General features: G+C 37.0%; 1 protein-coding gene across 1 annotated transcript; it reads right to left on the bottom strand.

Moving 5' to 3' along the window:
• Positions 1-1,553: 1,553 nt before the first annotated feature.
• LOC131772738 (EGF-like repeat and discoidin I-like domain-containing protein 3) lies at positions 1,554-5,511 on the bottom strand. Its single transcript, XM_066166455.1, has 5 exons — positions 5,160-5,511; positions 4,929-5,078; positions 4,216-4,338; positions 2,209-2,516; positions 1,554-1,704 (listed from the first exon to the last, which is right to left on the bottom strand). Exons 1-5 carry the CDS (start codon positions 5,509-5,511, stop codon positions 1,567-1,569), a joined length of 1,071 nt encoding a protein of 356 aa, XP_066022552.1. The 3' UTR covers positions 1,554-1,566.
• Between the last annotated feature and the right edge of the window lie 10,226 nt (positions 5,512-15,737).

Consider the following 15,737-nt stretch of genomic DNA (forward strand, 5'->3'; position numbering starts at 1 on the left):
TTAAACATGTTACAAGCGGCGTTATATTTCAGTTCCATTGAATGTCAAGGATATCACGCATATGCAGGATAAGAAATTAGTGGAGCTAAGGCCCTTAAGCCATCATTCGTTAAATAAAACTCTGCCGAAGCCTAAACCCCAGAAATATAATTTACGCGCAAGGTCTGCCTCCGCCCAAAGTTTAACACAGAACGTTTCATGAACACATTTGTGAATAGACTAATTTTTGAACACAACCTGTTAAAATTACATTATTTAATTTTGGCCATACTATATTATTGTAGCTATCATTACACAGTTTCTTGCTTATGTAACATAGGATATTTATCTTTTATCTCATGGTTTACTAAAGACTTCCAAGACTTCAAAGAAATGGCCTCTTAGGAAATTGTGCAACAGCGTGCGTTTTTGATCTTCTTAATAAAGTAAGTACTTTTGTTGCAACTAAGATGCAAACTCTGAAAATGTTAGCATAATATACACGTTAAACAAGGGAGATCACAGTCAAGTGTAACTTTCAATCCTAGATCAGTGTTAATCGCTTTCTGAACAACTATGTCCTCTGGGTTTTTGTATATCCCATGTTTTCTTTTTCCTTAGTTTTCACCCCATTTCAAAGAGCTGAATTGTCTCTTACGCTTAAAAATATTTTTTCCAACTCCTTCAGGTGGGATCGCCAACTATTCAGTATAATTTAGGTTCATGACAGCGAGTGATAGCGCCGGCAGATGATTAAAATTGATGAGGAGCGGGTTGTTTTGCAAAAAATACAGAAGTTGTTAGCCTTGATGATGATTATTGTCAATGCAGTAAGACAAACTTACACGTTCTGTCTCTCGTCCACACTTGACTGCCGTCCATCTTTGAGACTTTCTTAACAGATTAATATCAATCATTACAGCGAGTCAAAATAGATTTATTTTCAAGGGCATAAAACATAATAGAACATGACTAGAACCATTCATTGGTCCAAACCTACCATGTTTATGTTTCTAACTCGTTCTAATCACTGAAAACTGAGAATTGTGTCTATTTACCAACATATTTTCGTTGATCCTTTTTTGAAACGACCAGGGAAGACATTTTTACGAAAGAATCGTAAGAAATCACCGGCTTGGGTGAACAAATTTTAAAGCAAATACAAAATATGTTATTTGAGCTGACAAGGGCATTCTCATGTTTACGTAAGATTAACATACAACAAAAAATATGCAAAGTACACGCGACTTCTATCTTATGCACACATTCGGATCGGGTCAAGGGGCCTGTTCCGCGAAAGTTCCGTTAACTTAACGGACTCGAGACAATATTTTAAAATCAGAATTTTAAGATTGGTGCAGCATGTTCTGGCACTCTAACCAGCCCATTTTGTTTCTTTACCTACTATGTCTCATGTATAACTTTCACAACTAACATCTTGAATAAACATAGAACGGCTTTACACGCCCGTTAGGTTACCGAAACCACCGAGAAACGGCCCGTAAACTACGCAGGAAGGGGTCGAAAACTTTTTAATACTTCCACAGTTGGGCCATGTCTGGATTGCCCTGTTGTTGATTTTCTCATTTACTGCACGAACACTTCGATCCTCATACAAGGGTACTGAGAAAAGGTGACCGGATAAAATCGAATGTATCTTGCTTGGACAGGGTTATTCAGTGTGTGTTTTATAATGGTGTTCAAGTCTGAATTCGCTTCAAAGATCTGCAATGAAAAAAAAAAAAAAAAAAAGGAGAAACCACTTAATCATAAGGGGAACTTTATTCTCAGTTAAGCTGCTTCAAAGAGATTCCCTCCTTCCCTGATACAGTTTGTTTTCTAAATCTGTATTAAGATCTCATTGAATCCCTTAGCTGATGTCACTGGACGAAAAAACCAAAATTCTGGTTACGTAAGTGTTGCCGAAACCTTTGTTTCCATTGCGGAAACGTAACGGCTAACAAGCGTTTCCATAGACAGACATATTTCAGTCGCTGTGGACACAGCAGAACCGGACCACCTTTCTACATGTTTTTGACGGAGAAGAGGACAAGATCTGTTATCACTTTGAGAAAACGGAAAAACTCAAAATTTTAGAGAAAACCGAGATTACCCTTTATCCTGAAGGTTATTTAGTATTCTTACATCAATTTTAACTATTCTCAACCGGTAAATCCTCCCTCAACCTGCGCATGCACACGGAAAATACCTGACCGTCACGTTTCATACCTTTTCGACGTTTTGCTCTTTATATGCAGTCCAACTGGTACCATCAGTAGAAAAGGAGAGCCTGTAGCTTTTTATGAACGATCCGTTTGCCTTTCCTTGCGTGGCGACTCCGCATACTGTGCGTCCTGCTCCAATATCAACCTGTATATAGTCATCGGTGATTCTAGAAGACTGCTGACACCAACCGCTGCCTCCATTGAGCCGTCCTTTGTGTGGATAATAGCTGAGATAATTGGAACTCGCAGTGATTTGGATGTCAGGTATGATGTTTGGATCTTCTACTCCTAAAGCCTCGCAAGATAGTACAGCTGCAAGAAATGTAAATTCGTAACCATTTTGATATTATCTCAACACGTGCCTTGCACTGGTCATCAGATCTTTAACAGATTCTTCGTACGCCACGGTATTTTCTTTTGCGGTTTCCTAATAATTGCTACTTTAAGTGTAACATCGGTTTTTCAAACAAATGCAGATACCTCTCACCTCTGATAGTGGTCCACACACACCAAGCTACGGACTTTGTTTTTCTGCTCGTATTTATGGTCCAAGCACGAAGAGGGTCATAAATCCGAGCAGAAAAAACAAGGTTCCGTACTACACCACCATGAGACAACGCGATAAATAGAGAATAATACATATCTAAAAGCAACCATGTATAACTTTGTTTATCATGTAAACACGATGGCCCTTAAGTGTCAAGAAAAGTCAACTTAATTAATGAATTAAAATAAAAGGATCGACAATCCCCACGTAAAAGTAATAAACTGCGTTAGGGTCAAGGCTACAAATGAAAAAAATACTTTCAAACATTCCAATACATAGAAAATCCTCATTGATTGACTTGGTTGTTACCGACAGAAGAAATCTTTCAAGTTCACGGCCAAAATCGGTCTGTGGCAAATTTATCGGTGGTCAGTTTTCGTTCTGAGCCGTGAGAAATAACAAAAGCCACTTAATACATAACTTTTTTCAATTAATCACTGTATCTAGGAAAGTTTGAAAGTTACTATCTGTAAGCGATACGGATTTTTCAGTGTTTTAGCAGCCATGATCCAAAACAAAAAGAATTCTGACAAACTACCTTGGATTGAGAATGGTGAAGGCTTTAGCCCTCGTTCATTCAACCTGACCGAGTCGCGCGAAGGGCGAGTAACGTGTCAGCAGCCGATTGGCGATATCAAACACACGTGAAAAAATACGACATCTTTTCAAGTGTGTTTTTACAACTTCTCCTGGGGTTGAAAATCCTTCTATAACACCGTAGTTTATCTGATAAGTAAGATAATTCCTATAACTTTTGGCCCAAATAGAGGGGGAAAATTTCAATATCTCTTGAAACTTAACTTGTTCAAGTTAAGGGTATCTACTGTGATTTACGGCCTGCTAAGTTTATCGACCAAGGCATACGTACCAACCAAATTCACTTACTAACTGAGATTCATTGTCTTCCTTGCTCTTTTGTCTTCACGTTCTCTATTTTGTTTTACGTAAACTGTCTTGTGCACCAAGGACGAGTCCTATTTTGTCTTGAATACTCGACACAAATTGTTGATAACTGGGCACGCTGGCCAGCCAAGCCACTATACCGTTTATTCACCACCAGTATGCCTACCAGAGTTTATTACATTTACTTTTGAAGGAAATTAAATGCACCAAAAGGACACGAAAACCAGTGAAAACTAAAGAGATTTAGGGAGTTTAAGGGTTAACACGGCGAAAGCTGACCGTAAAATACCTCGCCCTACTACCGACCTCAAATTACAAACTACGATCCTATAGCCTTCCTCGGACCTCGCACCCGCCTCCAATCCTTTAATACGTGCCGGAAAAATATTAACTTTTTCAAATCACGTCTACTACAAATTAAATTTGGCGTCAAGTTTCGCATGGTGCTGTACGGTGTATGATCAGCTTTAATGCCCTTTCGGCTAAATTCGTCCAGGCCTGGAATCCACATTTATATCAATATAAAATTTTAAAGAATAAACAGACTGTACACCCTCTTACCAGTGCAAGTTCTCCCATCTGCAATAACTCCAGGTTTACAAGCACAAATATACGAGTCAGGGGTATTCTGGCAAATGGCATTCGTGTCACAGACAGGTAACGAGGCCTTGCATTCATCAGCATCTAACAAAATGATTGTATATACTGTACAAATTAAAAATTAATTGACAATGGGCCCTGTGAATGTTTACGTAAAAATACCCACTCATACCTTCAAACCTCGCTTTCACGGTCTACACTCAGGATTCTGAATGCGACACCACTGAAATCAGAGGTTTTCCACATGAAAACAACCAGATGGAGTTAAAGTTCCCGACAAATATAATGCCAAGTAGGCTTGGACCGATATTTTTCAGTAAATAACATCATCGTGCATAATAGCTATTCTATGATATTCAGCATATTATATGATGAAATATCAAATACTTCCAGGAAATATATAAATAAATAAATAAATAGGCGGATAAATAATTCGTGAAATGAGCGAAAGAGAAAGTGACTAATTTGTCATTGAGGGTAATAAGTAAATTCAAGCGGAAACAAGGAATGAAAGATTGTGAATGATATTTTTCCCATTTGTGGTGGTTGTGAAAGGAACCAAACATTGTAGGATATTACAACTCGGCGTGGATCTTCTTTACCAAAACGATTGGTGCTTGATCAAGATTTTTTTACACTGATGTCGAAAAATACTAGTAATTGAGTTTTGTTACCCGCTGTTTCCATATCGCAAGGAACAAGAACTGTCTTCCCCTCTATAATGGTATCAAGCCAGTAATTGCCACTGTTCGCTTTCCCCTCTTCGCTTGCTTTTATCTCTCGACATGTTTCTGCTGGAAATTCAGGAATGGAGCCAAGAGGAACTAAGGACCGAGAATAGTTTTATCAGGTTCAAATTACTTCTATAACCGCCAGTGCTAGGGCTGCTTCTCGTTGAAACTCACCTCTTTCCTTATTACTCCTAACATAAAATCTTTCAGAATTTGGCACAAAGTTCTCTGGTCTGGCCTCCTTAGTCCGGTTGTTTAGTTCACATAGCTCCTCTGAAATGACGTAGTTGAAGCTGTGACATCTGAAATCATTGTAACATGCTTGATGGCATTCAAATGCAATCAATGATCTCACTGTCCTGAAGGTGTGTCCTCGAAGCATCATACCGGAAATGGCATGCTCACCCTCCTTGCATTGTTGAGCGAAAACCTCGTAGACGTAGCACAGTACAATAACAATGCAGAATCGCATCGACATTAGCTTTGGCTCGTCCTTTTCTGTAAGAGAAGTTTCATAGACTGACATTTGGGTGATTTGGGTGGGAGAACAAGCTATAATGCGAAAGGTTTTCAATCATGGTTGAAAATGCACCAGAAATTTAAGAGAAAAGGAAGAAATATATAACAATCAAAGTGGGAATAGATATTGACACTTGAGTTGCCGTTTGGACGACAGTTATGTTCGTTGTAAATCCTGGTAACCTAAAGAACTTACTTTTTTATCGTACGATCCATGCTCTTTGCGTTTTTGAAACATTCATTATAACTTTTGAAGTGAATTACTTCTTTCCTTTAAGAAGTATTTCTGCACGCTATAGGAGAGCGACTATCTGGAAACTTTGATTTAAGTGACGGGATTATTTTTAACTTTTTTTTACTATTAAAAGTTAAAATTTGTCAAGTTTTACGCCTAACGGTTTAATTATATGGCCGTTTTACGGCTAACGGCTATCCAGCAACCCCATGGAGACACTCCACCACCCCAAACTGGTGTCAAACATAATTTGGTTTTCGCAGATAAAAACATTTTTTAAAATCGTAAAACATATTTCAGCGGGATACTGTTGTCTTTTGTTGAAGTATTGTTTCATCCAAGATCAATTTTTATGATTAACTTACACAATTCTGTAAAAGAGAATAAATCGAAAACAAAATAAAATTTGACTGTCTCATCCATTAGGAGGACGCGCTGATACAATTTTGGGACTTTTTCACAATCTTAAACAAAAAAAATTTAAATATGGCAACTTAGAAAATCAGATAAGTTCTGCAAGCAATTTTAGAGTTGAAATGCTTCAGAATTCTATTTACATATTTTTTGTCTCTTGTAAAGGAGTTGTGTAAAGCTCTTTAATCATTAAGCAGCAAGCACAGTCTTCAAGCACCTTCATGTCTATTCACGCTCAACCAAAAAGCAGCTGTTAGATTAGTGAAATGATTAAGAAGACTTGACTTGATAAACTTAGAGTTTTCGCAGTTCTAAGTCAAAAGTGATTTATAGAAATAAGTTATAGCGAAGGAAATACAAGACATGTTCATTAGTGCTTCTAATGGGTGATATTATCGTCCCAAATTAAATCCTTGTGATAACTGACTCAAATATCGATGGCTACGGCTTATTTTGATGTTGGGACAGCATGCCGCTTATCAAGCCGTAAATGAAACAGCATCAGTCTGTGGTCGCCGGGAAACAAGAACTAAATCAAAGTTGGAGCCGTAAACTATTTAAATTTGTCTTTTCCATCTTACTGAAAATTTCTCGTTTGAGAAGAACGAAGATATCGAAAAATAACAAACTTGAGACACCTTTGTCTTTTGCAAGAATTACAATGTACAGTTTCATTTATATGACATCTCTTCGAAAAAAATTTATATGTACAAAATAAAGTCTTCATCTCAGGGTAAATCGTTAATTTTTGAAAGTCGCCGTTTTCTTCCTCTGACGAGTTAGTAGGATCAGTAGTTTAGATTGAAAAAAAGTCGGTTTGAGGTTACTTCCCACCTTTGCGGGTGTCCTTCCGACTTCCGACGAAAAAATTCGTACCCGCACTAGTTTCAGTAAAATCCAGCAAACTACAAATTAGAAGAAAGCTTAATTACTGCAGCGTGGAAGGAAGTGTTAGGAGCCGGTAAGGTGTTAAGCGACTGAGGGTTCTTCTGTTAAATTTATTAGTTATCAGATACGGCAACAAAAGCTAATATATTCTATAAATTCGTTCAAAGTGGTTGTATTCCCGCCAAATTAAATGCGAGATTTTAGCTCATAAAGGTTCGTAAACAATTGGCACCACGCCTGGGAATTATCTCGCCTCCTGAAACCGCAAAACTAATGGAACAACGGAACAACGGAACCTCCTCCTTTCCTTTCCGTTATGGTACTCAAAGTCACGACTAAAAATGAAGGAAACTCGAAATTCTTTCAACTGATATATATATATATATATATATATATATATATATACATATATATATATATATACATATATATATATATATAGAGTGGGAATAATAGACATTGGAACAGAGCTAGAAAAAATATAATGAAATAAATAAAATATTTAGCTGTACTGTCTTAAATATTCAAAAGGCGTGAATTTTAACTTTGCATATCTTGTATCCACCTCGTTTCCTATCCAAGCAATGTGATACCCTCTTTAGTAGAAACTTTCAATAATTTTGTCCAGGAGAGAAATCAACAGCAAGATAATTATTATATTGGTATAATCTAACCGACAGAAAAACACTACAATCCTACAAACTCAACTACTTCATTAAATAACGAGTGGTATTCGACTCCTAAAGGCAGTACAGTACTTATGCTCGATAAACTGACTTCAGCCCATCTCATATCTTAACACACCACTGAGCGAAACTCACAGTTTTCTTCAACGTTTCTTTTCGGCAACGATCTTCCAATGCAGCTTTCTCACACGGTATAGTTTTTCTTAAAAGTCGGCCACTCCCGAAAACAACAACTACAAAACTGAGAAGCTTACAAAAGAATTAGTATTATTACGCATACTAATAACTGCGTGACTTGATTAAATATTCTAGAAAGTTCTGTGGTACGCATGTCAGCATGACTAAGCAGTCTGGAGACTTTTAGAAGCCTATATTTACAACAATCAATTACTTATAACACTGTTCAGTGTGTTCTAACTTGTGCTAAATTTCAATGGGAAACACAACGTCTTGTTTAATTATTCAATTCTAATTTCTCCTGTATTTGAATAGTTTTCACTTTACGTTTTGGAGTTATCTTCAATTTCATTTTAAAGCTGTGCCATTGTCGAGGTTTTGAACACAGAAAACGGTTAGCATCACAAAATAGGTGGAATTGTGGGAGAAAGAATGGTTAATCAGCAAGTCCCAAACAGATTCTTTAGTCAGATTCTCTGGGCAATATAGATCCATATTCTGTTGATCAATGTAGGAAAATAAAGCTTTAAGAGCCCCTTCTCAACATACTTGATATACAGAATCCCTCTTACTTTGAAGAATATTTACAGCTTTCAGGTCAAGTTCAATTCATTAAAATACCTCACAAAGCACAGCGGGTCAGCAATAAGTTGGAGCCTTTGATAATTACATCTACAAGACAGTATTGTTTACCCAAATAACGTTTCATCTAAATGATTAATATGCCACTGACACAGATCCATGTCCAACTAGCAGATTTCAAACGCTGAGGTGGGAGAATTAAATAATATCAGTCCATCTCGATCATCGATATGCAAGTCGACCAAGTTACCGAGATGTTTGCAACGATACAGCTTTCCACTTTCGTGACTTGGAGATGAGTTAAAATATTGAGATATTCATTCAAATTAACCATCTTTTTTATTCTGTTTACACCTTCCATGTAGTTTGTTTATTTATACTTATCATGATTTTAATCATACTCTTAACAAAATGCGAGTACCATCCTTTTCCCACGAAAAATTTTGGAAGGAACTGGAGTGCTCGCAAATTTAGAGTTCCTAGTTGTCAATAGAAAAAGGCGGGAAAATAAAACGGTGACATCATGCAAGTTAGGGAAGCGGGGTCTAGAGTAAGAGTGCGTTAAGTAGTTTTAACAGCTTATTATTTCGTGAAAAGAATAAACCATTAACCAATTGTTCTTAAATTCACTAATCTGTCCTGCCTTAAAGGGTAACTGACGGCTAAAAGGTCACTTTTTCGGAATACCGTCTAAATGCCTCAAGTAACACATTGAATAGATACAAGGTGCTTCGAATATCTCTTTGTGCCTTTATTCGTCGGGAAACTGTCCTAAATGCAGCTTGGTGAGTCATCCGCCGTAAAAGCTTCGATTTTGATTATGTGACCTTATAGCTCACACGTGTGAATATTAAGCAAAGCAAATAGGGCGGATAGTAGTTCGAGTGAGAGCAGTGCTATTCCGGGGTCTGATTATTTGGATTTTGATGCCTAGATGGAAGGTGAACATAATGAAAGGGTTTATGAACCTGTTGGTGAAGTCAGGCCCTGACAAATTGAACCGCCAGGGAGAACCTAAAATAGAGCGCTAGAGTCAGAAGAGGAGTCGCGGCCGTCTCATTTAAGAAAGCGAGAATGGCGAGTGCATTTGCGCTTGTTACAAAAGTATCTGAAAATCAGTCGGTTATTAAATTTAGGAGCGATCAAATAAAGAAAACCAAATGTGCAGACTCTTGAATACCATGGGAACGAAGTGTTTTTATGCTACACGCACGCACCTCCCGAAGCCAAGGTTTCACTGACTGAAAATATAAACATACACGCTTTTGGAGGTGAATTAAATGGATTGTACACGTTTCCACTGGATTGAACCGGTTTTAAATTTTCCTGTGCTGAATTTGGCGAACGATTAAAGATTTGTCGGCTTTTACTTAAAAACAAGATGCAGCAAAAGAATAGCATTCGCACATGTAGAATTGAACATAACTTATTGTTTACTTGTGGTCTTTGCACCTTGTTTATGACCTTGAGTTTGTGATAGTTACAGAGCTGATAACTGTTCCTCTAAGTGAAACCAATCATACAAGTTGTGCTCTCTATTTCTTCTATTCAAAATCGTGTTTCTGTTATTAGTCACTTCCATTGGAAGTTAATTAAATTTAGGCACACGAATGTGCTATATATGCAGATCAATGTTAGTTGTATTCATCAACCTGGAGAACTCTCAACTAGAGACGAAACACGTTGAAAGAAATAAACAAAAAGTTACAACAGCAAGAAGTCTTCCTCTGTGATGCTCACTAGTCTCCGTTAAAAAGAAATAAAAGATGGATAAATCTTTTACATTTCCGGAACGTGAAAGAAGAGTTTCATTCACGAAACTAGATGACGAACTCTCATAATACGCAACAATACTTCGCGCGTATTCACGGTCACTCTAGAACCGATGGGCCTGAGGTCACAATGATATACACCGGACTGTCGGGAAAGAAATAGGTGATACTTAACTTGATTATTCTGTGATCAAATATTAATTAGAAATTGACATTTGTAGCGCAATGAAGTTAGATTTCGTGACATTAGATTTCACAATAATGTAGACGAAGTCCGAGTATATTTACGATATAAAATGATATAACTGCATGCATTTCTTAGGCTAAATAAAGTGAAAGAACGTGCGATTTTGTAATAGTCGCTTAGATTAGATACACTACGATGGGTACTTTTCCTGTACAGGTGATTAATGTAAAAATACTGCCTTACGCAAGGATAGTAGAAAAATCTCTGTATACTTAGAATGTTAGTTGATCGTTGATCTTTGATCGATGATCGTTGTGTTACGACCGTTGATGTGAGAATTGTATATCCAATAGATTGTTGGTTTGGATTTAATCGTGTTGTTTCATCGAAAGATAAAGTTCTCTTGATTTGTTTGAACCAGCGAACGGGGTTCTAACAATTCCGCAACAGACATAATCTTAAGTCAAAGACTTTTCGGCATGGACTAAAAAATATTTCTTTAAGTATAGGACTCGATAATGGCTAAGAAGAAAAAATTATGAGAGTATATGTTTTTTAACAGCTATTTGGAATGGCGTGTAAAGTACCTGTGGCTCTGAATACAGACATGCGATCCGTCGTGTTTCGATTATTTAACCTTCGTTATTTTATTTCTCACTTAGTATTTCATAGTCTCTATAAAGACTCTTAAATGGAATCTTATTTTTTTCCGCTCGTAAATTTCGGCAGCAGTTGGACAGTGAGGGCGAGGTTGTTACTTTCAGGCCTTGACATGACGCTTTTCGTTGCCTTACATACGTGTGACGTATTCCATCTCGTGATCTGGATCGGACCGTTTTGAAAATGACTGTCGATTAAGCGTCAAAAAGAATTTTTAGAAAATATGGTTTTTCACAATATATCGTTGATTTACGCATGAAAGATTCTTCAACCTGAGGGGAATGTTTCGGGCCAAAAAAAAACGGTAAAAATTTGGCGTCAGTTACCCGTTAAGTGAAAAGATCTTAATTTTAGTCCCTTGTTATGTGTTAATCTTTGAACCCTCAACAGTGGTGATCATCTAATTTCTCCCGGTATTATCACGCCTGAATCAAACACTAAGGTTATAATAATAAAGGAAAGGTTCACAAAATCAACGAGGTCTTGACTGTTGGACGAATTCTCCTTTCAAGTATCACAGGAAATATATAGAGAACAGTATGGATAAGTTGCATACTTATGTTAAGGTGTAAAAGGTTAAAGCACAGTAGCGTTCACGATGATCAAAAATCCTCTTCGAGTCTTCGAGGTGCTCTAAATATTACTCAGAGCCAAAGTTTTCAAGCGAGTTGGCATGCTCGCAAAGTCAAGTGTTTTAGCTGAGGCACGAAATAATTTAAAATAATATTTTGCGCTTTGGAAACGAGTCGAAATAGTATGCTAGCGAACCTGTTAAGGTGTGGGTGAAATTAGGGTTGGTAAGGGTTGGGGGAAGGGGCTTAAGTGGTGCAATCAGGCGAAACCTCCATAAACCAAGAGAAACTATACACATTACTACCTAAGACATCGGCAAAATAGCATGAACTTTGATTAAAAGGTAGGAAAAATTTGGAATCATCAGGAAAAAACAATTCTCAAGTTGTCGATTTATGTCTCTTGAGTACTGGATCTTGAAGGATGTCGAAAAGAACATGGTAAATAAGGACGAAAATAAATATACAACAAAGCGTAGTTGACAAACATGATTTACTTACAACTTCCATCGTGCTAAGATACCTTGTATTATGCTAACGTGAGAACCTTATTTACAATCGACTATACTGCAAACTAGTGCAAATAGGTCATCAAACAAGTATTTCTGTCTAACAGTGTTTAAGTCCTCGGTGTTTTACGACTGACATCATTTTAACCTCATTGCTTAATTTAACAAAAAACAGTGGCACTACAATGGTACTTGAACTTCGTTCAGCGCAATGTTGTCTTAAATCATAGCAGAGCTCGTAGCGTGCGCAGTGTAGCCCCATAATTATGGCGGAGCTCGCAGCTCGCGCAGCGTTGCTCCATTATTATACGAAATAATAGTAACCCATCGAGCCGAAAAATTTGGACTTGAGACCGTACGACCCACCGTACAAAGTGCTACTTTTAGCATGCGCGGCCAGCTGCATTACGGGCACTATCTTAGCCATTAAATAATGGATGGGCGAGGGAGGAGGTAATGCGCAAGCGCGATTGCGCGCGTAACTTGGATACCCTATTAGTGTGCGCCAATAGACACCGGCAGATGACAATGAAGTGCGCATACTTAAGTGCCGAGCTTAAGGGCAGTGTACCGAGGGCACACGGATAAGCATTACACGAGGGCTTCACGTTGGTTAGTTGATGTGAGGCCGCGTAAGCAAATAATATACAACCCACGTTTTGAGCGCGAAATCAAACTGGTGAGATTGTAGTTGAACAGTAATTCTCAGTATTTTGCAATTTCTAATCAACTTGCAAAACAAGAATACCAGCAGAACTAAAGCTTTGTCAACTGGAGGAAATTGTAATAATTCAAGTTCGTGGAGAGAGGGTTTTGAGTGAAAATAGCCTGGAAAGAAAGAGACAAAGCGACCAAATAAAGCAAGAAGTAAAAGGCGTGAAGCGAGTCGAGTAAAACGCGCAAGAAAGTTGGAAAGAACGCCAAAATAAGCAGAATACGGTGAGACGAACGCGAAAGAGAACAAGAAAAGGCATAAGTAATAAGGCGAATATCTAGCGAGGAGAAAATGCGAGAAGGAAATACAAAGACGCTCCAGAAAACAGACTGAAAAGAGGTCATCAATATAGAGAAGCGAACTACAAAGGATCCGACAAAGAAGAGGAGGTAAGTCGTGTCTTCTCTGGGTTTTCTCTTACGCTAAGGACCAGAAAAATTCCAGCCTTTTTTTACCAATCGTCGATTAATACTAGCTTCAGTATATATATATATATATATATATATATATATGATTCAAATCACGTTTCGGTAAAACAGTGACTTTGGCATTCATCGCTGTAAAACCTCGCGCCGGTTCATCGCTAGAATAATATTTCAAAGTTTTCCTATTCTTCAAGTTATTTCTTGTCTTATTGTTTGGAATGTTTAATACAGTCGTGGTGTTAAGAGAAAAATATATATCTCTAACGGATTTTGTTTTGCCTAGAAAGGAACTAAAATTGATAGTCATCACATTTTGAAGGAAGCGTCCGAGGTCAGTGATCGTGTAATTAAACGGGTTCCTGGTAATTTGAGTTTACGAAATCGCTGGTAAGCACACGGCTAGCGTATATAATTGTTGATTACAGTTTTTGAATTCAAGTGCAGTTTTCTAGGGTCCGTGTTCGTAACCTACCTGGATATTTCCTGTTTAATTCATTGAGTTACATATCTCGGATTTTATCTCGGAATTTAATATGTGATTATGAAAGATAAATTCGTATCGGCACCATAATTTCGGGAAGTACCATATTTAACCATTTATAGCAAAGTTTCATTTAACATAGAATGTTTTAAGAACTTTCTTCTATTTATTATATCTGGAGTACAATCAAAGGAAACAGGTTCTTAAAAAAATTATAACTTTTGATTCAGGTAATTATCTGAATATGTGAGTAACCTTTGATGTTTTCACATGTAACAGGATGATCAAGCTGACGTCAGCCTCAAAAAGCAGTAAACTCGACCGTAACAATTAGGTGACTAATTTGGAAACTTGAGTACTTGGTAAATACACCTTCAGTTAACTGGCATTGCTGATAATTATAGTTTGTTGAGGTAATTGAAATGTCAGTCCCCATGCAGGAACCTTACAAATGACCTTTACAGTCATATGCTATGAGATAACTTTAGAAAAATGCATTTGTGTCGGTAGAACTATTGTAAGTACAGTACCACCTAGTGACAAAAATTACTGATTTCCTTTCGGTATGAATGTTTGGGAGAAGTTATGGTGGTAATTGACTCTTTTTTTGCTAAGATGCATAGGGTTTGATGATTGTAATGTATGTTTTTTTAGCTTTCAAACTTTCAACTTTGTATTAATTGTGACTGTTTACCATATCTATTTCTCAGTACCTTAAACCCTCTAAAGTTGAAGCAGGTGAGTCAATAACCCGAATTCCTTTGTTTGGAATCGTGTGATTATACAATTTTGCTGTGTAAGTTACCACAATGTAATATGCAATATTATTATTTAGACTGCATTAAATACTCTTAATGAAGCCTTCATTAATGCATGGTGTTTTTCACTCATTTGCACATACTCAAACTAAACATTGATATAAGGAATTGGTCACCAGATTGCGAGTGGGTGGGAATCTGGATAAGCAAGGATCCTCCTATAATTAGGACTGAAATTAGTGTGGGCCCTCCCTTTTTAATTATTGTTTTAACTTTGACCTGCGTCCTCCCCTTTAATGTTTAGGGCACATAGATGAAGAGAACATTTTTTGTATTTTGATGCATGAGATTTAAATTAATTGGCATCCACATAGTGCACAAAGGAAAAATGTAAATGTCTTAGCTTCTAGGTTAAAAAATTAAAATAAGAGAGTTATGCCGACCATATCTTACTTTTTATCCTCCTCTGGATATCTACTCACAACAACAAATAACATAGTCACTAGCACTTTCATACACTTTCAGTATCCTCTTAGCTTGTGGAAAGATGACAATGTCAGAATTTTTCAAACGAAGAATGAAAAGCCTACCCTCTAACCACGGAGAGTTCTTTTGTGTATTATCAGTACATACCTGGTCTATTTTATACATGGAGGTTATTGTTTCAGGTAAGCTAACCTTAGAAATTAGTTCTGAGATTTCTTGGATTTGTCATTGTATGAATGTTTGACTCAATTATACTTGGTCAACCTAAACTGAAAAAATAGAATCTTAAAATTTAATTCATGGCAGGCTTAAACTACAGGTTTATAGGAAATCTGCATGCGTGTGTGTTTTTAACATATAAAACTGAGATTATGAGTACTTCGAATGACTTTATAACTTGCCATCCAGGTACGGGCAGGTATTTTAAAACAATTTTCTTAATTTTTTCATCAGCACACATTTCTTCTTCTTAGAATCTTGTTTATCTGGCTTATACTGAATTCTAATTTTTCAACCAAATTTTATATTCTTTTGAAAATTCCTAGATCTCTTTGCATCTGTTATTATTCATGTACTTAAAATAATTTAATGAAATCTTGCAGATGTATGGCACATTATTTTTCCCCTGATCTTTCTAATATTTTATTATGTGTTAGGATTGGTAGTGGCTATAAAAGTATAGTCAA

This window comes from Pocillopora verrucosa, chromosome 5 (genome assembly GCF_036669915.1).
Source record: "Pocillopora verrucosa isolate sample1 chromosome 5, ASM3666991v2, whole genome shotgun sequence".
NCBI lineage: Eukaryota > Metazoa > Cnidaria > Anthozoa > Scleractinia > Pocilloporidae > Pocillopora > Pocillopora verrucosa.

Excerpts from the sequence above, each read along its gene's own strand:
- LOC131772738 (XM_066166455.1), bottom strand. The coding sequence starts at position 5,511 with ATGTCAGTCTATGAAACTTCTCTTACAGAAAAGGACGAGCCAAAGCTA. Across the intron at positions 5,079-5,159 it reads TAGGAGTAATAAGGAAAGAG|TTCCTCTTGGCTCCATTCCT; the intron begins GTGAGTTTCAAC and ends CTCGGTCCTTAG. Across the intron at positions 1,705-2,208 it reads AAGAGCAAAACGTCGAAAAG|ATCTTTGAAGCGAATTCAGA; the intron begins GTATGAAACGTG and ends TTTTCATTGCAG.